The following is a 21,739-nucleotide window of genomic DNA, read 5'->3' as shown; positions in this document are numbered from 1 at the left end:
GCCCTATTACCCTGCATGTTGTCTCGTTCTCCTAATGCTACGTGTAAATCGTGACAATCACTCTTCACCAGGTGTCTTATACCTCCTGATTGCCCTCTCTCTCACTTCAGCATGGTTGACAATGGGTCTCGGATACCCTAATTTATCAGCCACCTTGGCCGGAGGGTTGTAGATTTCTGCATTCGCGAACAAACATCAGTTAAAACATTAAGCAACCAATCAGCGTGACTTACCAGGTCCATAAAGATTCTTCAGCTCCGGTACGAACGTCCTTATAAAATCTCCCGTTGGATCTGCTTTGGAGGACTGCGTATAGGGGTTGAAAAGCCGGAAGTAGGGTGCCGGGTCTACTCCAGTGGACGCACTCCATTGCCAACCCCCGTTGTTACTTGCAAGATCACCATCGATGAGCTTTTCCATGAAATACTACCGAGAACTCATCAGAGGAGCGCATGAAAATAAGGAGACAAGCTCACGCGCTCCCCTAGCCGCCAATCCAACAGAAGGTCCTTCGAAAGGAACATAGCGACAATCATCCGCATTCGATTATGCGTCCAGCCTAATAGTCTGGTTAGTCGGTAGAGAATATTCAATGCGAAAACATACCCATAGCGTTTATCTGTCTCATCGCGGCATCGACGATAGGAACACCAGTCTTGCCCTCTTTCCAGGCGTTCAAATGCTCCTCGTTAATCTCCCACCTTGACACCAGCATATTTTTCCTGAAAGGGTCGACCCATGGATACACGCGGGTAGTATGCGAGGACATTGGTGTAGAAATCTCGCCAGGCTACTCCATCATGCATCAGCCATCATATTTTCTAGTGCATCTGGAAGAAAACGCACCGAGTTCTTGCATCCAGCGACCCACACCCGAAGATCGTCCAGCGTCCACTTTCTGAATTCCAAGAAGCTTCATCGTTGCACGTACGCATTCCCTGACAGAAATAACTCCAGCAGATAGGTAGGGGCTCAGTCGCGACGTAGTGTCTCTGTCCCCCCTGTCGCGAGCCTCGTCATACAAGAGGATTCGACTGCGTTTGCCGGAATTCTCTGCTCCATCAGCCACAGGATCGACTGCTCCAAGCTGCGTCGCGCGCGCTTTGGTGTACAAGAACCGAGAGAGTATCTGGAGAATTGTTTAAATGTGATGCACCCTTCCAGTGCAAGACTTACCTCTTCAGCAGAAGATGTTCCTGCTGGCCAAATCTTGATCATATTGGTGGCATCTTCGGAATCAAGTTCGAAGTCATGCACGGATACGGGTACCTGAGCATCAAATAACGATCCAAAGATGGGATTCTCCCTGGTTGTCGAGGGGTTAGGTTTTGGAGATGGGAATTCGTCCAGATAATCTAAGAGATTCGAATTCAAGATGTTGATCCAGCTTCGTTGATACGGCGAGTAGACCTGAAAAGCATGAGGATAATACAAGAAGTGATAGGCAAAACATACGGTGTATGTCCTTCCATCCTTCGTTTTCACGACGCCTGGTTCAATAATACACCTATCGTGCACATACGCAGGCCTGATGCCTGCGTTCTTCGCTAAAGAGCAGACTTCGAGGTCACGCCGAAGCTCGTCAACCTCGTATTCGATGTTCGCGAATAGTCGAGTGGCCTGGAGAGTCTGCAGGACTGAGATGACACGAGTTGGAACTGTCTTTCGCGGCGTATGCGTGATAGTGTAAAGGGGGATATTTAGCTTTGTGAGGTCGTCCTACAAAAAGTTTAAATTAGCCACCGGTTATTACGAGTAATTTGAAGACGTTTTACCTTCAGAAGTGAAAGGTTACGAAGAACAAAATCGATTCTTGACTTGCTCCGGTCGTGTGCGATATAATCTTGAGGGCTCAAGACATGCAAAACCACGAGCGGAATTTGATCTTTGACTGCCTGAGCAGAAGCGAGGGCGAGGGCTTTATTGTCTGAAACTAGAACAGGGCGTCAAAAAGGACACGCATCTGGACGGAGAAAACACCTACTCCGTAGGTCCCCCATCCTCATCCAGTAAACTACTGATTGCCCTTTCGAGGGTTTCTGCACAACATTGCGCAATGCATCCAGGAGTCGTAGAAACGGCGGGTCAGCCTGGGACGGCGGCTGCAGCTTCTGCTGTTGCAATCTTTCTGGGTGCGAAAGAAGAGTTGATTCTGCTTTTCTTTGACATTGCCAGTGGACTTCGGACTATGAGCTCTCTTCATCGTGGTTGTAGCGAAAGAAAGAACATGGACTTCTAGTTCGGGTCCTTTGAAATGGGCGATTGGTGGTCCACATCGTAATGCTGCTTTGGATCGACGCGATTTTGATCGGGACAGACTGTCGATCGTATGACATCAACCCCGGGCCGGGCCGGACGACGACGGTGCCTATGGTGTTGATACTGGATGCATGGTGTGCGTCAAGTTTTGAAGTCAAGTTGAACGACTCGGAGGCCCCGCCTTCTGTCAGATTCGACCGAGCTGTGCTCACAGGCTGATTCAGATGGATGTCTTGATGGGAAGCTTGCTAACCAGTCTTTCACAACAACTTGTATATACACGATGAGTAGAAAACACCAAAGAACCATCGAGACCTATCCATGATGCAAACCTATGAAACTTCCTCCATGTCGTCATCTTCATCCTCGTCCTCGTCATAATCATCCATCTCAACGTCACCTTCTGGAATGGAACTTGGTCCAGGGACATTCTCAGCTTTCATCTGCACTCTGGACTTCAGTTCTGAAGAACAAACGTGACTAAAATGACATACCCCTTCTTTGGCGAAGACTTCATTTAGTTCCCACATTCCATTGTGCTCTCCACTCCTATTTAAGGTAGCAATAGCATTAAGGACCTCTTTGAGATATACCTCAGGGCTGCTGGGTGCGCTCGCGTAGTGGCTTGATGCCCCACCGGGGTTGCTCGCGAAAGAGTGTGAAGAGAAGATCGAGGAGTTGGTTGCGTGGCATACGCGCCATACGCTCAAACGTGCCCTTGGCAGGTTTTGGTTTGGATTTCTACGAGCTCGGGTTAGTTGGCAACGATGGATCTGAATAAGTAGAAACAGACAATCATATTCGCAAACGATCCTGAGTTGACTCCACTGCTTAACCTGTTAATACCTCCACGACCAACACCGGCATCTTCTATCATGCGGATTTGTCTTCGTGGGGTATTATACTTTCGTGTTCGCTCGCGCATTTGTTGCCTGTATGACTCGTTGAACAGAGGACGCAAATTACATTCGTGCTTGATGCGACCCGTTAGAATGGTCGTTCTAGATCGAGGGTTATACGAAGGCGAGTTTGGTCCGGAAGGTCCAGGGTCTTTGGGACGTTCTGCAACTACCAGTTGATTCTCGACGTCCTCATTCACCATTTCAAGTTCATATCTGTCTACTTGCATTGTCCCCTCAGCAGAAGGTATGAAAGCTGCATCCGGAGAAAAGACCGGCAGTTTGAGATCCCGTGTGGTTGAGTCATTTGGGTCAGGCGGCAAGAACAAGAAGATGCGAGGGGATCGACCAGATGGGCCGATGGCATCTTTGTATACCCGAATTGTGGCAAGATGAATGTCCTCTGCGTCAATGGCGGCCCAACGGACCATGAGGTGTTTTGGTATCTTCAGTGGCAAATGAGTATTAGAAAACCCTGAAAGCGAAAGGAATCGAGAGGTTCCGAGAGGCTGAAAGGTAGCACCTCCGAACAGCCATGGCGCACCTTGACAAGCCAAACTCTCCCGTTCCCCTTGTCCAACATTAGTTCCTCATCAGGGTCTGGTTGGGTTTCATCATCATTGTGTTCAGCCTCGAAAGGCTTCTTCTCGTCGTCGATGGTTAAATCATCCATGAAAGTCCTGAGACAACCTTTAAAGTTGAAAGTTCCCACATCAAGGGATGTTCCATTCGACTTGCTGGACGATCTTCGAACCCGGATTACTACTAGTATACCTCGGTGAAGACGACATCCTGCTGTAAGAAACTGTGTTCCCTTACTATCCTTAAACCATGTTAACTACGTCATTCTTGTCGCGCTCTCTAAACAAACCCCACGTGCCTCGAGGCCTCACATCTCTTGTAACCGAGTTCTCGCTCATTCCACCACTTATTTCATTTCATTCCATCCCGCTCGCTCTGAACACCCAACCAGCGTTCAGCTGTTCAGTAATGAATATGCGAGGCAGGAACATCCTTCTGGAAAATCGCAGTTCGAGGGACGTTGCTGCATGTTGAGCATCGTCGTGGAAACGAAACTGAGGTGCCCGAGAGGTAAACCATCGACGACGAGGTTGTGAGTTGCCTGCAGTTTTCAAGTGGATCGTGGATGTCTTGTGTCAAGTATACACGGCGCACATATCTTTATACGACAGCAAGACTTCGATGTGGAAGCCTTACAGCGGTATTGTATTGGAATTTTCGATGCTCGGCTCTCACATCCGCGCCTCTCTGCTGCTTGTCCCTGGATTTCCTGGTACATACCAGGCCCAGTTTCGCGCTCCTGACAGACACGGCGTTTTCAGGTTCGTCTTGAACTGGAAGAGGAAGGGGTGAGTCAACAATGACTTGTTCCGCGTATTCAAACGACACCGGCGCGAACCGGCAGGTGAAGCCAACTGAAAAGATCCACTGGCAATTTAAATTGATATCAGGGGATGTTCCAAACACCTCGGAGCTAGGGCACACATCCAGGCATCGCACCAGAAGGACCCATAAGAATAGTCCCAAGCTGTTGAGAGAAGTCTTCCGAGGTGGAATGTCAGCCTTTGCTTTCTCCTCGAGCACTTTTCTCGTTAGCTGTGCTACGGGGTGCTTGAGGTACTCGAGCTCATCTGAGGGTGCCATTTTGAGCTTGCGGTCGAGGAGGAACTCGAGGGAATTCGAGGACATGGAATTCGAAAGGACGCTCCCTATCTTGTTATCTCATTCTCATCCTTGATCAATCGTGTTCTGCGGAGGAAGGAGAGTAAGTATGCATCCGTTGCGGCGTGGGTTTCTGATGCAACGATAGTAGTTGCTTATCATGTCTGTCATGATACTTTCAAAATTAATGAAGATTGCAGAGACTGCGCAAGGGGTGAGTACTTGGGTAACGAATCCAGGATGTAAAGCAAATTAATCATACTCACATTAATATTCTTCAACTTCGTGCAACGAATGCCTTGTCGCATGCCATATATGTATCCACTTCTTTCACGCCTGGATGCTGTCGAGGACATTGAAGCTAGCAGATCCGAGTCCTCCCCTATAAAGTACCGTTTCTGGATCTTGATCGCAATTCAACCACATATGCCACCGCATCTACTAATGGGTCGTGATAAACCCCAGCGGCTCAGTGCAGACCAAAAATGCATCCGTGACCTCCTGTAAATAGCGCCTATGACGAGAAGAGTCGTGGTGTCATCGAGGGCTTTTATGTTCAAGCTTACAACCTGACTATAAACCTGCGTTGTAAGTACTTCAGTCATATTCTATGTACATTGTATTCAAGTGTTTGAAATTTCCCCCATTCCAAGATCTCCATTGCTTGAGCGGCAGAAGCAAGCACGAACAAACTACTAATAACTCGCGCGTGCCATCAACCATATTGCACCGATGCGAACGCAGAAACACGACTCACTGTACTTCACTGTCACGACATGCCACTCACTTATCTATACATACATTGACGATGAACTACCACGCCGGTGAGTATATGGTTAAATCCAGGACGCAAACTACTCATACTCACAGCATCTAAGCATATCTGCCTCTCGCAGTAGTAGCTAGTTATGCACCATGTGTGACATTTTTCAGGTAGTGTGACTGCACATATTGATGCTATCAAAACAGCAATAACGGAGAGGGCAAAGGAGAAACGCCTTGTATGTGAGGATGTGAAATGGGATCAAATGAATCTGAAGGGGACAATAGTAGGAAGGCGGCTTGCTTTGATGTGCTCGGTATCGTTCTTCATGGGGATGTAGGAAGAATATCAATCTATTTACCTGAAATCCCCTTTCGAACAGATGATATCTGCAACAGTGCCAGCAGATTGCCACCTAATACCAGATGGTCCGACCATAACTTCTCTTGTCTTGCGAAGCAAGCCTGAGGTCAATGCCAGCTCGGGTGAACGACTCCGAGGGTGGTGTACCGTCGGGGGAGGACGTGGGGTGCACAGGTGTGCGTGCTCACCTTCCTCGTGTAGTATTCCTACTCCTCTAACACTGCTGTCTGCTCCTCTCTTTCCGACTCCAGGCTGACCCTTTTTTCATTTCAAAATCTGATTAGGTTAATTTCGCGCGGATCTCGATCATTATGACATGATGTCGAGTTGGTTTACTATATATTCATATGCTATTCACCTGCAAGACTGACGTGTACATGCTATTCAAATGCATGGTAGCTGTAAGTCTGATAACAGTCCGATACACTGAATAGTGATCTCTGGGTCTTCCGCAGCCACGGGACATTGTTCGTCGTCGTCAATGTCTTCATCGTTAGTGTCTCCGTCACTGTCCTCATCAGCCTCTTTGTCACAGTCTGGATCCACCGTGCACACTAAGCCCATCGTCGTCGTATATATCATCCACTACAACACCATCCTTCCGTAAAAATTGGTCCCAGTCTCTCGTCACCTTGCAGCCAATTCCGCCGCCTCGGAAACGCATGAACAATGACATCACGATCCACAAATCTGAGGTTACTAGTGCAACGAGGGTGAAAACACTTACTGATTCACACAGAAACATAAAATTCTTTGTCGCCATCTTCTGCTGGATGGGCGAATGAATGTTCGAGACGAGTGTACGGTACGTTCATTTTGGTATCCGGGAATCACATGAACTTCACCTCGAATTCCGCTGCCTCGGAAACGTATGAACACATCACGATCCACAAATCTGATAGTGCGAGTTTCTAGGTGAAAACACATACTGATCCACATAGAAGTCTTTGTCGCCATCTTCTGCTGGGCGAGCGAATGAATGTTCAAGACGAGTGTACGGTACGTTCGTGTTGGTATGCGGGAATCAAATGGACCACCTGGATCCAGCCCGGATCGGGAAAAACACAAATTGTTGCAAACAGATAGAGCTACACCTAGTAGCATATAGCATGTGCGTCCATTACCATCATTTTCTGCGTATGATAGAATCCGATCAAATTGAAGCTGCGAAAAAAAGATCCAATTCTCACCGGCATCACATTCTCTTAGGAGATCAAGGAGGTTCTAGTATTTATTTCCGTCAGTGTTCGATTGCTGAGGATTAAATACCTGGAGTGGTGCCAATCAACAAAAGAGCCTGAACCCTATATGTGAATATATGCTGCCCGAAGCATAATATGTCGCAATGTAAGACCTTGTGTACAAGTTGCGTATATCTTAAAAGCTAAATCACAGCACGCATGCTCATGTAAGCTTCACAAGGCCTTGCATGCCTTCGGGCTCTTTTGTTGATTGGCAGTAATACTGTGAAACTCGTATCTTCAATGCAGGCAGCAGCTTTAGCCTCGCCTTTCGGGGATTTGAGTCCCATCTGTCCGAGAAAAGTAAGTTAACCTCTGGCGATAAGCTACGTAACCCGCCCTTGATATAGCAACTTGAGCCCGTTACCATGGACTCGTAATAAAGAAGGAACGACTGTCTTCCTCCTATATGGTCTGACTACGGGAGACCAACATTTCTCTGATCGATCGAAGAGGTGATGCCTACCCTCAGTTTTCAGAGGTGTTCCACGCAGGCTGGATCCGGTCCTTCGTCTCGCATGGTCGATTATTTTTCAAGTGCAGGGAAAAGCTACTTAATGAACATGTCTCGCGTTCTCGTGTTTTTCATAATACTTAGCAGCAGTCCATAAATCCCAGTCGAATTTAATGTAGGCGTGCCTACGAGTCCGTTGGTTATGTTCACGTAGGTCGAAAAGCAGCGTCCGAGTGTCAAACATGCACTGTACGATCGACTGAATATTCAAAGAGTGAATCCATGTCAGACTAGAACTTCAACAATCACATACAATGTAGTTTCGTTGATTGGTGGTGTCACCCAACATGCCAGAAATCACAGACACAGCCTGGATGTCTATCACACCTTTGATGGCCGGATTAGTTTAGTTGGCGAGCCCCCCCCAAAAAAAAAATCTGATCTGATTTGCGGGAACGAGGTATCCGGTCCATTGGTTGAGGTTCGTCTGTAAAGAGCGACGAACATATGGGAGAGGAGGTCATAGTGAGCACCGAGGTGTTGGGTGATCAAGGAAGTGTCATTAGACTTCTGAGTGTAGCTCAAAGTCATGATGAGCATATTTCCGCACTCTATAGAACGCAGACGCTGAAAAATCGAGTGACACGCACGAAAAGGGATATTAGATCACCTTAGAGAGGCACGGCTTCATCGTTATCAGCATTGCAACCAGCGGCACCGGCACAATGAACCTAATTCGTAATCAGAGTTAGTCCATCCCGGCGATGTTTCTATAACTTTCTTAGCTATTCTCCCCAACTCAGTTTTCTTGGCTATTCGCGAAGCACATCACCCGTCACGAGGTGGCAGACACAGAAATCGTCACGTATCCGCGGTGCCTGCGTTCCTTTCCCTGTATTCAGTCCACGTATTCAAATGAAAGCGACACGAACCGGCACCAGGAGGACCCATAAGAATAGTCCTAAGCTGTTGAGCAGGAGTCTTCCGAGGTGGAACGACAGCCTTTGCTTTCTCTCGAGCGCGTGAATTTCCTCGTTTAGCTGTGCTACGAGGTGCTTGAGGTACTCGAGCTCATCTGAGGGTGCCATTTTGAGCTTGCGGTCGAGGAGGAACTTGAGGGAATTCGAAGACATGGAATTCGAAATGGGCGTTCTTTGTCAGATTGTCTTGTTATCTCGGTTTCATCCTTGATCAAGCGTGTTCTGTGGAGGAATGAGAGTAGTATGTCATGATGCATCCGTTGCGGTGGTTTCTGATACAACGATAGTAATCGCTCATCGTGTCTGTGTCATCAGGCTTTCAACATTCAATCAATCATACGTCATGTCAATTGAGTGTTTTCCTCTATCCAACTTGGGGGCCTCTAAGTACCTAAGCAGCAGTGAAATTTATCGAGACAACCAAATGAGCAAAGAACAACTCATTGTGCCACTCAGGATGTCAGCCTCTCATCGAACTAGGAAGTATTGCAGAGCTTTGTCCCCGAACGCTATTAGCATTACAAGGCGCAAGGGGTGAGTACTTGAGTGACGAATCCAGGATGCAAATCAAACTACGCATTCGTGCAACGCACCAATGGTCCCACGCCACAATTGAGATCTATCGGGGGCAATAACTTTAAGGGGATACATAGTACTAGTCGATCGAGGGCTTCGCTCATTACAACGGCGCTGCGTCGTAACATGTTCTTTGTATTCTACTAAGTGTTTGGGTTTTCCTTTATTCCAAGATCTCTATTCCTCGAGCGACAGCGAAATTTGTTCCGAAGCAAGCACGTTGATCAACTCAGCAACAAACTACTAGTAACTCGCGCGCGTCCCATCAACCATACTGCACCGATGCAAAAGCAGAAACACGACTCACCGTAGTTCGCTGTGGCAACATGCCACTCACTTATCCACACAAAAAAGCATGAAAATCTACCACGCCGGTGAGTCATGTGGTTAAATCCAGGACGCAAACTACTCATACTCACACCAAACACGCATATCTGCCTCTCGCAGCAGTAATCAGAATAGCACCACGTGTGACATTGTGTAGGTAGTGTTACTGCAGATACTGGTGCTGCAGGTACTGACGCTGCAGATACTGATGCTGTCAAAGCAGCAATAACGGCGAGGGCAGAGGAGAAACGCATAGTTTGTGAGGATGTGATATGATCGAATAATTCTGAAGGTGGCAGTATGAAGACGGCTTGCTTTTATGTGCTGAATACTGTTCTTCATGGCGATGTAAGAAGAAACTATTCACCTGACATCCCCATTTGAACAGATGATATCTGCAATGCCAGCAGATTGCCACCTAATCAAGATCTTGAGAACTTAGTTGATACAGGCTGTCGGACCATAGTTTGTTACCTTGTCTGGCAAAGCAAGGTTAATGCCAACTCGGATGAACGGCTGGTGTACCGTCAGGGGAGGGCGTGCGCTGAGGGGGGAAATATAGATGTGCGCGCTCACCTCCCTCGTGTATTCCTCCTACTCTAACACTGCTGTCTGTTCTCTTCCTCGACTCTCTCCTCGCAGTGACTCCGGCTTTCTTTTTTCACTTCCGCGTCTTCTTCCCTCATCTCGGTGTTCCATGGCGCTACCCGCATATGCTCGCGCCACGTCAACACTTGTTAATGGATGATGGCTGTGCGGTAGGTGTCGTTAGTCTCCCGTAGGCAGACCCAATAGAAAGGAAGATAGTCGTTAGGCGGACTCGATAGAAGGAAGATAACCGTTCCTAGTGTCGTGGCACACGCGAACAAGCACGGGCGTGTGACGCTGGAAAGGGTCTGCTTCAAACTCCAAACCAGTCAGCAGGTGTATACTGTGAGTGGTGTGAGCAAATGAGTGGTAACCGATAGTAGATATCACTTTAGCCACACTGCAAAATTAATTGCAAATACGATTTGAATCGGTAGTCTTTCCAACACCTAATATAAAGATTAATGTAAGCACGCGTGTTCGCTGGCTCGATGTTATCGATTTGTTACTCCTATTTCGCGTATGTGTGTGCGTGCGCGTTATGGTTTGCTGCAGATATGAAGTGCTATCTCATCTAGCGACAATTTACGAACCGTAAAGTCCGAAATACAGTTCGTGCATGTCGCCAAATGCTACCAGATTCGGAGGATTGAGTTGTTCGATAGATGCGCGAGCATTGAGTGTGCTGATAGTGGCCGAACAGGGATCTAGTAAACTGCGTCGAACTACAACGCATCTGTGTCCAGATGAGTTTGTGCATGACCGCGAGATCGAGTGCAGCAGTAGATCTTAGCTCACCGTAGTAAGCAATATCTTTCAACTCCAACATAACGGGTTTATGCATATTGTCAAATCCGTACAAATTCGTCGTCCTTATCCTCAGTCGTATCCGCGGAGGTGTGCGTATCACTGTGTATGGAGTGTGAACCAAACTCCCAATCGCAGGTGATCGTTTGTAATTATTCACTCCGACTTTTTGTTGGGTTATATGAAAGAAGTGTCACATGGAAGCAGTGTCACTAGGCTTCTGAGTGTAGTTCAAAGTCACGACGAACATATTTCCGCACTCTGTAGGACACAGACACTGAGAAATCGAGTGACACACACGAAAAGGGAGATTTAATCACCTTCGAGAGGCATTGCTTCATCGTTATCAGCAAATATTGTGGCCATGGCGTCGGGATATGATGAACCTAGTTTGTGGCCACGGGAGGTTGAGTGAATTTTGCGAGCGTCGGATTGGTGTACAAGAGGATAGGCCATGTAGGCATGATAACATACACGGTATTCACGTTCTTTAAACGTAAATGTGAGCAACGTTACAGATTACGAAGCATATCGCCTACGCCATCGCTAGAGATCTCTGGGTGTTGTGTCAGACAACCGATTCGAAGATTGAAGGAAGCCACGGCCTACCCTTCAAGAACATCATCTGTGTTCCAACTTCCGTCGCTGTTCTTCGACAACGTGAGTTCCAAGGCTCCGAAGGCCTGACGAATCGACAACGCTACGACACCATAATGTCTGAGGCGTCGCTTTGGACCTTCTTGTCGAACGCTTACGCACGTCTTAGTGCGTCAGAGTAGTCCCCGATGGAGTCAGAAATCTGGAACATAACTAGATCAAAGAAGACTATGGACGTACCAAGTTCGCGACGCTTGAATAAGCACCCCAGAAGTAAACACTTCGGGGTTGGTAGACGTTATTCGCGATGATGAACTGAATTGGCGGATCTCTCGCATGACCCACAGTATAGATCACAGGGTCAGTGGCAGTGACCGACACGGTGCCGAGGTCGTGTGCGAAGGTAAAGACTAGCCAGTCATCGCTGACAGCACGGAAGTTAGAGTCCTCAGTGTTGGAAAGAACACCGTTGTTGATGAATTGAGCTCGAACGACGGCGTCTTGGCCAGTTTGGTACGTCAGAGGAAGACGGCTAAAGAAATCAGGGCAAGAAGGGAAACTGAATGACAGGTGCATACATTCGGAGTAGAGTAACAGGCTGCTCCCTCTAAAGAATGATCTGGGTCAGTAAGGAAGTAAGTTGCAATCATCACTCACGTTGGATATGGTCAATGTACTCAGTTTACAACTCAAGCATGACTTGGTGAGTCAAGATGTTGCCGGTAGTAGTCGTCTCCGGATACCCATTCTGCACTTATGTAGGTGTATACGCTGACGGTATGTGACCCCCCATCATTAGACACTCCGAATAGTGCCAGATACGAGAAGGGGATGGACTACTTGAGTACGTCTGTGGGCTAAAAATAATTTGCTGCAATGTCAATGGGAAAGACAGCGTATGTACCTCGACAAGTTCAGCACCTGAAACAACAGGATCACTTAGGAAGGTATAAGTGGTGCCATCAACTGTGACACAGCCAGCCCATCCAAGAGTCTAGACGGTGACGTCTTGTTCAATGTTCAAATGTGCATATAACGAGTGAAATCCACCGATCCAGTCCAAAATTGAGGCTAGGCACCGTTCAGGGCCGTGCCAGCACCCTGGAGCAGCCATGCAGACAGATAAGGCGTCCGAACTGCGAGCGGGACGGACGCAGTGTTGAAAGGAGTTGTGTTCCAAGAGACAGTAAAAGGAGTCAGCGCTAGTGTAGCCGAAGAGAGAAACTTTGTTAACACATAATAGGCGCTGCTGGTTTACTTACAGATATAAAATATAGTGGAGACGCTCAATCATTTTAAATGCAAGGGACGTAAGCGGTCTTACTTCGAAGCGTCATGATCTCCTAAAAACAGACGATCCGACGATCCTAGCGTACACCATACGGTACCGACAGGCATGTTCAACACCACGTGTCTTCTTATATCAAACTCTGGCATGTCAGGTGAAGGGAGAAGTGGTGAAGAAACGTAAAAGCTGATGGGAACCTACAATGAATATAACACGATTGCTTTCGGAGCCTCGTTCGCTGGGTATGAGCGTGGTAGTCGGAGTGGTCGCAATATCGCCCTGTCTTCGCGCAATATCGCCTTATCGAAGATACCCCCCCTTCATACCTGCAAGTAATGCTGCGGAGAATATCAGGTAGACTTCATTTTCCAGCGTACCATGAACAGAAGCCTTGTAAAACACGCGTTTCATTTCTAAGTATTCTCACCACCACGAGGATGATAAAGAATGCATAGAAAGAAGTGAGAGGGATATCTTCTCCCCAGATACAATGATCAGGGTTACGCAGACCTACAGTTAGAAGGCCAACATGTCGTGAGCACACTTATCAACCCTACCTCGTGCAATCGATAATCATGCCGCGCAATAGCTTCATCAGTGCGGAATGCAATCCTGATGATCGTGAGATGGTGAGTTGCAACGTAACCTCGAGTTTACAGCCACCGCCCCTTACATCACGTGACCTCAAACTCAAAGAGGCGCGCAAACGGTCTTGCACACGGCACCCTTCTCATAACTAACTTTCCACAAGCTGGCTAGCTTGTCCGTGCACCGAAGCACTTCCAAATGGACTTGCCTACACTCAGGGAACTAGACCTTGAGACTGAGCTAAGAAAACGAGATGCTCAGGTTGCTGAACTCACGGTAAGGCGCTCCCATTCCAGGCGCCGATGTCGCGCGCTCTTGTATTGATGAACCCCGTTTCGTTTAGGATGAAGTAACACGTCTTCGACAGCACCTTGCTGTTCAGAATGGCGCTTCGACTACAGATCTGGTTACGTTACCCCCTGCGCTAGTATCTGTCCTGTTACCGCACATCAACAAGGCAGCTTCTAGTGAAGGAGCAGGAGCGGCTTGTTCGTCGAGTACGGTGAACACGGCGTTGACGCAGAGGGTACGTATACTGCAGGAAGAGAATGATGAGCTGTATGAGATGCTCAAGTCCGGCGAGACGGGGAAGCTTAAGGAGGAAGTTCGAGGGCTCAGACGAGTCGTGGAGAGGTTGGAAGGGGCTTTGCGAGGTATGTGTATAAAATAACTCCTTATATTCCACTTGACCCTTACATGCGACCCGTATCAGAGTCACATCAAGTAATTGCTTCCCTGTCGTGAGTTGACATCATAGGTCAGGTGTTCTCTCCCTTACGCAGTCCCCATATAGGTCGGAACTCGACAAGTCGTACGAAAGTTTCCAAACTTCTCTGCGTCAAATCAACGCCAACCATCATTCTTATGTGTCTCCTCCCTCTCGCGACTCGTATCATCCCGCATCTACGAGTAATGGGGTAATCAAGCTCCCCCCAACTGGACCCAGAGCTCATAAGAAGCAGCGTCTCTCAGAGCCCAAGGTCTCACCTGCACGTTCCAACATCTCTCTGCCGCCTTCGAAACCCCAAATGAATGCACGCCAGAGTACTCCCAGAGAGCACGAGCCTCCTCGCTCGCCTCGTCTCTCCCCCGCAGAGCTCCGCACGAAACCAAGTAATGTAAAGATGGAGGTTGACGAAGATTCGCGAACACGTCCACGTTCCCCAAGCGATAATAGAGACCGCGAGTCTCACCGCCGCGAAAAAGATCGTGGGCGTGAACAGGATGGAGAGCGCGACAGGGACAGGGACCGTTTCCCGCGGCGCAACGGTGGTGGCGGTGGCGGTGGAGGTGGGCGAAGGAGTCGAGGGTTTGCGGGTCACGCATATGCATTCGGAGATCGGACGTTGGCGGAAAGAATGGGACTTTGACCGAACACAGACTTTCCCTCCTTTGGGTATCATGACCGCTGCATCTTTGGACCTTCAAAAACATGTTTTTGTCTTGGTTCATAATAGTGTATTTGGTGCGGTTCTCAATCAAATCGAAAGAATTGTATCGATAGCTGACTTATTTTTTTTTCTTTCGTCGATATAGATGTATCCCTACACCTTTCAATTGTCCTTGTTGTTGCATTACTATGCACGAATGATTATGATTGGTATATTTATGCTTGCCTTCTTTCATGCTATGTTGTATTTTGCAGTGCATCACGGGCCTACATAAGTCGCCGCTATGTACTGCGGTCGGGTGCCGCCGACTGACCACTTTTCGAACAAAGCTTTATTCCCTTGACGCTGGAGAACGGCACAATAAATAACATTTTTCTTGAATCGAGATCTTAATAGAAGGGGGTAAACAGTATCGACCATGCGCTCATCGATCCAGATGACCTTGCAAGCCAGCAATTTCAAGCCTAGTGCACCGCACGCTTTTATCGGCTTCATCTTAGTTTCATTTCCTCGTAATCAGCGATGAGCGCTTGACCGACTCGGACTCCCCCGCTAGCGCAGCAAACCGGTGACTACTACGGCAGAACCAGATCACAAGGACTTCCAAACTGTCATGGCATCTCCCTGGAGGTGTTATGTCAAATTCGAAAGAAAATTTCCTCTTGCCTCGTTGCACGTCCCGGATGACCGCATATGACTGCTTTATTATCAATGACGCTTTTAAGCGCCCACCTAATTGTATAAGACCATACCGTCATCCCAGGGGGGGAAACACCACGAAAGTGGCGCAATCACCTGAAACATGTCAGCGATTACGAGTTCTGCTTTCTCTTCGGACGTCATACAGCAACGGCATCCGTTCCAACTCGATGTTCCTGCCGAGTAGGCACTGGTCAGTAGGTACATAAGATTTTGGGTAAGATCGCGGCGTCCGGGTTACGCCATAAGAGGGTAAGCTTGGAATATTCATTTCGACGCTAAAACCTTCAAACGAGCTAGGCGGCGGCGTCTAGCGTGAGCAGGTGACTCGCCAGATTCAGCTTGCCTTTTTCTTACTGCTGTTTGTAGTCTGGCTGGGTGGTCCTGAATCCCTGTGGCGTCGTGAACATTTTGGCCGAGTGTCGCGAGAATGTCGTACACATAATATTACTCTCAAACATAGTAAGTTTGAACTACTAATGTACGTCTTTCGGCGGAACAATTTCGGGTTAGACTTAGGGAGGTTCGCGCAGAAATGAACTTTCGAAGGAGAAGTTGTAGAAGCCCGCAATGGATTGGTTCGAACACAATTCTGCATTTGTATGAGTATGTAGGTATTACGAGTAGTGGAACACGACGAGGAAGATTATGGTACGATGAGAGATAACAATGGGGGATGTAAAGTAGGTTTTGAGGGCCGGTAATCGACCGGTGAAGGGGGATGATGGTGGTACTACATCAGTGAGAGTCGGGGTTTGGTGTACTAGAAGGAATGAAAAGCACAGAAGATGGAGTGCATCGCGCGCGTTATGGCGCGGGTGGGGAGCATAATGAGGTATAAATATTAAAGAAAGAATATATGGTTATGTGCAAGGAAGGTCGTTGGCAGGTGATGTCGTCCCAATGGTGATAAGTTGTGTACAATGATGGCACAAGACCAGGTGCACTGTGGATGAGGTACAGCAGAGTCCGCAAGGTTGGTCAAGATGTAAGCTCGACGAGGCGAGCGGAATGGTGGTGCCTCTCTCAGACTCGACAATCCCTGCGAGGAGTATTGTGCATGGTAAAAAACTGCATGCAGGTCACTACGCCGGGAGCCTGAGATGATGATTCACAACGTGACCTTGAGAGGGAAGGTGCACTGTCACGGGTGTAGAGGTCGAAAATAGCGTGGTGGGCGGGAGCAGTAGCTCGTTTAGGTAGTGAGCGGACGACGGACTTCTTATCAGTTGGAGTGAGCATGAATGCTGGGATGGGAGGAACGGGTGGTGGTGGAGAGGTGATTGAAGGGCTAGGTGGTGGGGAACGATAACGGGATGAGGATTGAGCGAGGCTACGCCTGGTAGAGCGGGTTGAAGAAGGCGAAAGGACTGGGAGTGATGATATTGAAGAGTTACTTCTCCTGCCCAAAGCACGTTTACGTGCGCCGAATTCATCGTCTTCTCCGAAGAGACCTTCCTTTGCCTTTCTGTCCAGGCGATCATGTGATCTGGAAGAGTTGAGAGTCTTCTCAAGAAGTGGTGAGCCAATGAGGCGAGGTGGAATGGGAGGTGAGTTATTTGGGACGGTCAGACGAGAATTGCGATGAAAGGGCGGTGGGGATGGTAGAGGTGTTGGGACTAGCTCAGGGGAAGGCATTGGGGGAGGAGGAGACTGCGAACGAAGGAATGACATGATGATAGCCTAGAGATAGTTACCCTGGTTGGGTTGTATGGGATGGATGAGAGGATACTTATATAGAGTGGAAACATGAGGCTTGTTCGGAAAGAGGTTGATGAAATTCATTGGACAGAGTCAAGCATTTCCACTTTATCGATCGACGTAATTCTTACCGTTCATTCGGTTTGACTTGCCTATTCGGGGTTATCTGAAATCGCGGCAGTGAAATCCCGAGTCAGTTAAGTCTTAAACCGAACCATTTGACGTGCATCAATTATTTAGAACGTTCATCAACGGGTTCCGGTACTTGGTAGAACGGACAATGCAGGTATAACGCCACTCCGAAGTACACTACAAAGCAGGTATAACACAACTCCGAAGTGCTGTATAACGCAACTCCGAAGTACGCTACAGTGACGCACAACCCGTGGGTCGCCTATCCGAGTCACTTGGAAACCAGGGTCAAACACGCTCACTTGACATTTCTCCTGTCTTTTTGACGCTTCATCGCGCCCGTATAATCGCAAATGACTCACAGGAGTAAGCTTGACGTGTACCCGAATCGGACATGTAATCCCGTGCCACCGCAACCTACCACTCGAGCTCACTACACTCGATTCATTGTCTTCAACACGCCCTTTTGTTCCACAGATTCTCCTATGCTTCTCTAATTAATTTATGCTTCTCTGATTCGCATCCTGGGTCATCCTTGACAATCATATCCAACTTTGGTCCATCAAATCACCCGTCTCCTAATACGTGAGACGTTGGTAAGAAGAATCAGAAGTTCAAGTCTAAATCAGGAGTCCTCTTGCTTGCTAGCCCATTGTTCTGTCCGTGGCGCGTGACTTTCAAACCTACCTGCTTATCACTGATAATGGATTACCGCCACCCATCTGGACCCATATCGTTATTCTCGTTGCCATTGTCCGCTCAATTCAGTCATACACTGAGTCAAGAGCGCAGCATACTAAGCTATTCATTTCATGGTTCGTGCGAGGTAGTTTAAAGTCCTTGAACGACTTGAATTTAGCAGAAATCTCGTTGGGCATCGATTATAACGCTCGGTACAGAAACTACACCGTGATGTATTGATACCGTGACATGAAACTCGTGCCTATGTATTCCTTTGAGGTCTTGTGCCGAGTGACCATCCCTTCCTTCAAGCTTAATTTATTGCTTTTAGCCGCCTGCACGCAGCTGGTCGCCAGCTACTTAGCCGACAATGACAGTGATTCGCCTCGAGAGTTCAACCGTCCACTTCCGCGGTATCAAATTTAGAAAAAACGCTGCGGCTAGTAGCGTGCTGCACTTTTTACCGCCGGGTAAACTTGTGCAGTGGTACGTCCCCGTCAATTTCACATTCATTGCTTACGATGGAGTCACAGGTCAAGATCCGGCTGACAGTCTGAACTGGTCACCGTCAGCCTCAGTCTGAATCATGCACTCAGTTCTTGCGGCGGACTTGCTGCTTTGAACGACCCAGGTCAGCCCTGGTGGTTGACATCAAGCTAAGAACGAACGGGTATATTAACTTTGCATGTTCTTGCATTCCGCTTTTCATTCATCTCCAAATCCACTATGTTGCCCTGCACGTTCGCTACGTTGTTTCTCCTTCCACTCCTTACCCTTTCCGCTCCTTCCGTTCAGTTTCCCTCCACCTCTGATAACAAGTTACAACCAGCGAACGTAGCAACGCATCCTGAGACCGAACGCGGTGCTACCGACATCGGAAGGCCGCTCGTGATGGGCTACTACGTTGACTGGGCACCCCGCGATGTTAACTTCCCGTTATTCGACTTCATAGACTTCGCGTTTGCTCTCCCAGACCAAAATTACGCCCTGGCCTGGGATACGCCTGATGCCGCCGAGCAGCTTGAGCAGCTCGTGAAGAAGGCCCATCCTGCGGGATCGAGGGTCAAGCTTAGTATCGGGGGATGGACAGGCAGCCAGTAAGAATACCCCACGCGTTTCCTCCGCGTTGCTCATAGACTTTTAGGTATTTCTCGCAAGCCGTGTCTACAGTCGCTAATAGGAAGACTTTTGTCGACAACATCCTCGCCGTCTACAAAAAATACCTCCTCGATGGCATCGACATCGATTGGGAGTACCCCGGACAACCAGGCAGACCCGGCAACTCCGAAAGTCCATCCGACTCAGAGAACATGCTTCAGTTCCTTCAGCTTCTTAGGAAAACGCTCCCCCCAGAAGCGAAAATATCGGCTGCTGTTTCGGACACTCCCTTCGCTGGCCCCGACGGTCAACCTATCAAAGACGCGTCTAGTTTCGCGGAGTCAGTTGATTGGATCTTGCTCATGAATTACGACGATTTTCAAGGTTCGTACGAATTTCACACTATAGAGAGGTGCTAATGCATAGTAAAACCATAGCTGCAAACCCCCCTGGTCCCAACGCGCCCTTGTACGATGGATGTGGAAACTCTACTCAGCCATCCCAGAACGCAGTGGCCGGATACAACGCCTGGACGCAAGCAGGTTTCCCCGCGAACAAAATCGTTCTTGGCATCCCAGGGTACGGCTACGTCAGCAATGGCGGTGTAAACCGCCTTCGACAACGCTCTCCAGAAGCCCCGCGTCTCCACCGCCTCGCCAGGCGCACCACCGTTACCGCCGATGGCGATCATCAGGTCCAGTTCCGAGATCTCGTGACGCATGGCATTTTGCAGCGCAAGAGCGATGGGACCTACGACGCCGTGCCTTCAAGTGGCTTCCAGCGTTCCTGGGACGACTGTTCTGCAACGCCTTACCTGCATTCATCAACGCAGACTATTCCGTACGATGATCCTGAATCGCTTGGCATGAAAGCGCAGCTTGCGAGAAAGACGGGTATGCTTGGCATCAACATGTTTGACGTGCACGGGGACACAGATCAATGGGACCTCATGGCGGCAGCGCGAAGTGGTCTTCTCGGTCCTGCATCTCCGTCCACACCTGCTTCTTCCTTGACGCAATCACCTTCGCTGGCTACACCACCATCAGTGACTGAGGACCAGCCTGGACCAATCGGACCCTTGGCATGAGCGGGGCGCCCGATGTTGACAGGTAGGGATGTGGGCAGACCAGGCTGTGCGTGCGATGGGGTTTTTAGTGATAAGGTGCCGATGACATGGGGTCTTCTGCTGGGTCATGCATGCCTCTCTGGGCCGGCGGTGAACTATACTTGCTATCGAAACGGGGGTGGTTTGAATTTTTTACATTTACATTGTCAATCAATGAAGATGGCTTGGTACCTTTTTCATATCAAAGATGCGCCCACATTGCACGAGTGACATGATTCAAGTCGTGTGAGGTACCAAGTTGGTAGTAGAGGCATTTATAATTATCTTATATCGATCGGCATCTGATTAATGGTTCTTTCTCGACTCCCAATCAGTTCATCAGTTCATCAATCAATAGACCCTTCGAGAATTTGGAAATGAAAAGATGGATTTTGGTATGGTCGGATTATAGGTATATATGATTATGATTATGATATGGTAACTGATTTCCTTGCAGTGCAATAATACTGATCTTATGCAACCGTTCCCCCTTCTCTACGCGTCCGAATTGCCCCAGGGGGGGCCGTACATAGGTCTGGTGATTAATGCAGCGATAGCGCTAAGATTTGGCCGTCTCTGATACGATTGACAAGGGGAGATGAAACTCGACCCGGTTAACCGTCACGAGTATAATGTGCACGGCACCGATTGGATAGGCGGTAGTGGGGGTGGGAGCAGGTACTTGCTCGGAGGTGAAAGCGGTGTTTCCGGTAGACGCGTATGACTCGTGAGTCTGCTCCCGTGAGCCGTTGGAAACTGCGGGGCGCTCAGTGCAGCCTGCCTGGAAGGGTACCCGGGCAAGTCCTCACCGGTGTCATACCCTATCGCAGAGGCAACGACAGGCAAATGCCGTCTGATGCCCGTTCTATCACACGACAGAAAAAATCCTCCTCAACCCCTTGATCGAGCTAGACCTCTGCTTCTTCTGAATCTGGCTAGTATCAGCGGTGCGCCCGTTGGTGGAGCCGAAGACCTTAAGCTTGAGAAGGTCCTTCGTACATGACGTGGTTATCGCGGGGCGCCTGGGCATTGCCGAAGAGGACAAATACGTTGGTGGAGGCGGGGGAGGAAGGGAAGACGGAGAAGTGGGTGTTAACGTTTGTATTGTATGTTGTGTAAGCCATTGCGTCAGAGAAGGATGTGTACGAGAGAGAACGTTGACAGGTGCTAGTGTGGTTTGGAATCTGGATATATGTTGCTCGGAGGCCGATGAAGCTTCTGCTGATACCGGGAGCCATGTTTGGGTTTGGGGCTGCTTAAGTACTTACCTAGAGCCTTGTCGGGTACTGCTGCTCTGGCGACGAACATGAAAGAGAAATCAAGCAACCAGCTTGGCATCGAGAATTGCCTTACTCGGTAATTTATGAGCGCAACACCCGTATACGCCCACGGAAAACAAGTGATTGAGACATTTTCAAGCAGAGTCATGGAAACGAGGCTGAAACAGGAAAAATTGCTTACTTCTGAGCTGACGCAATCGAAGACAATGGGTGGCGGTTGTTTGCATTCATTTGGCAAC

The 21,739-nt window shown here is 48.6% G+C and overlaps 7 protein-coding genes across 7 annotated transcripts; 2 read left to right on the top strand and 5 right to left on the bottom strand.

Annotated features, from left to right (window-relative positions):
- Positions 1-57: 57 nt before the first annotated feature.
- On the bottom strand, positions 58-2,203 carry EDB91DRAFT_1234652 (DNA photolyase, FAD-binding/Cryptochrome; the record flags this gene model as incomplete). The annotated part of the gene is given in 11 exon segments (XM_041321228.1): positions 58-176; positions 234-426; positions 477-559; positions 607-682; positions 702-790; positions 847-1,129; positions 1,177-1,410; positions 1,456-1,719; positions 1,776-1,933; positions 1,985-2,128; positions 2,188-2,203. 11 exon segments carry the CDS (start codon positions 2,201-2,203, stop codon positions 58-60), a joined length of 1,659 nt encoding a protein of 552 aa, XP_041182760.1.
- A 271-nt stretch (positions 2,204-2,474) lies between these two features.
- EDB91DRAFT_1103793 (transcription initiation factor IIF, beta subunit-domain-containing protein) lies at positions 2,475-3,899 on the bottom strand. The gene is made up of 5 exons (XM_041317358.1): positions 3,703-3,899; positions 3,053-3,604; positions 2,897-3,000; positions 2,754-2,859; positions 2,475-2,702 (listed from the first exon to the last, which is right to left on the bottom strand). Exons 1-5 carry the CDS (start codon positions 3,829-3,831, stop codon positions 2,592-2,594), a joined length of 1,002 nt encoding a protein of 333 aa, XP_041182759.1. The 5' UTR covers positions 3,832-3,899; the 3' UTR covers positions 2,475-2,591.
- A 7,427-nt stretch (positions 3,900-11,326) lies between these two features.
- Positions 11,327-12,113, bottom strand: EDB91DRAFT_1243439 (uncharacterized protein; the record flags this gene model as incomplete). Its single annotated transcript, XM_041322299.1, has 5 exons — positions 11,327-11,428; positions 11,480-11,486; positions 11,550-11,640; positions 11,700-11,739; positions 11,778-12,113. The coding sequence occupies 5 exons, from the start codon at positions 12,111-12,113 to the stop codon at positions 11,327-11,329; spliced, it is 576 nt and encodes a 191-aa protein (XP_041182758.1).
- Positions 12,114-13,400: 1,287 nt separating this feature from the next.
- On the top strand, positions 13,401-14,783 carry EDB91DRAFT_1343683 (uncharacterized protein; the record flags this gene model as incomplete). Its single annotated transcript, XM_041325789.1, has 5 exons — positions 13,401-13,454; positions 13,522-13,689; positions 13,757-14,066; positions 14,126-14,153; positions 14,207-14,783. The coding sequence occupies exons 2-5, from the start codon at positions 13,612-13,614 to the stop codon at positions 14,781-14,783; spliced, it is 993 nt and encodes a 330-aa protein (XP_041182757.1). The 5' UTR covers positions 13,401-13,454; positions 13,522-13,611.
- A 1,532-nt stretch (positions 14,784-16,315) lies between these two features.
- On the bottom strand, positions 16,316-17,289 carry EDB91DRAFT_529246 (uncharacterized protein). Its single transcript, XM_041327600.1, has 2 exons — positions 16,888-17,289; positions 16,316-16,854 (listed from the first exon to the last, which is right to left on the bottom strand). The coding sequence occupies exons 1-2, from the start codon at positions 17,175-17,177 to the stop codon at positions 16,530-16,532; spliced, it is 615 nt and encodes a 204-aa protein (XP_041182756.1). The 5' UTR covers positions 17,178-17,289; the 3' UTR covers positions 16,316-16,529.
- A 1,619-nt stretch (positions 17,290-18,908) lies between these two features.
- EDB91DRAFT_1045063 (glycoside hydrolase family 18 protein) lies at positions 18,909-20,202 on the top strand (the record flags this gene model as incomplete). Its single annotated transcript, XM_041313163.1, has 3 exons — positions 18,909-19,114; positions 19,162-19,499; positions 19,553-20,202. 3 exons carry the CDS (start codon positions 18,909-18,911, stop codon positions 20,200-20,202), a joined length of 1,194 nt encoding a protein of 397 aa, XP_041182755.1.
- Positions 20,203-20,779: 577 nt separating this feature from the next.
- Positions 20,780-21,558, bottom strand: EDB91DRAFT_1243435 (uncharacterized protein; the record flags this gene model as incomplete). Its single annotated transcript, XM_041322298.1, has 4 exons — positions 20,780-20,976; positions 21,030-21,085; positions 21,135-21,438; positions 21,489-21,558. 4 exons carry the CDS (start codon positions 21,556-21,558, stop codon positions 20,780-20,782), a joined length of 627 nt encoding a protein of 208 aa, XP_041182754.1.
- Positions 21,559-21,739: the final 181 nt, after the last annotated feature.

This window comes from Suillus paluster, assembly GCF_016628075.1.
Source record: "Suillus paluster strain FC165 chromosome Unknown EDB91scaffold_4, whole genome shotgun sequence".
Classification (NCBI taxonomy): domain Eukaryota; kingdom Fungi; phylum Basidiomycota; class Agaricomycetes; order Boletales; family Suillaceae; genus Suillus; species Suillus paluster.
This window is presented reverse-complemented; position numbering and strand designations above follow the sequence as displayed.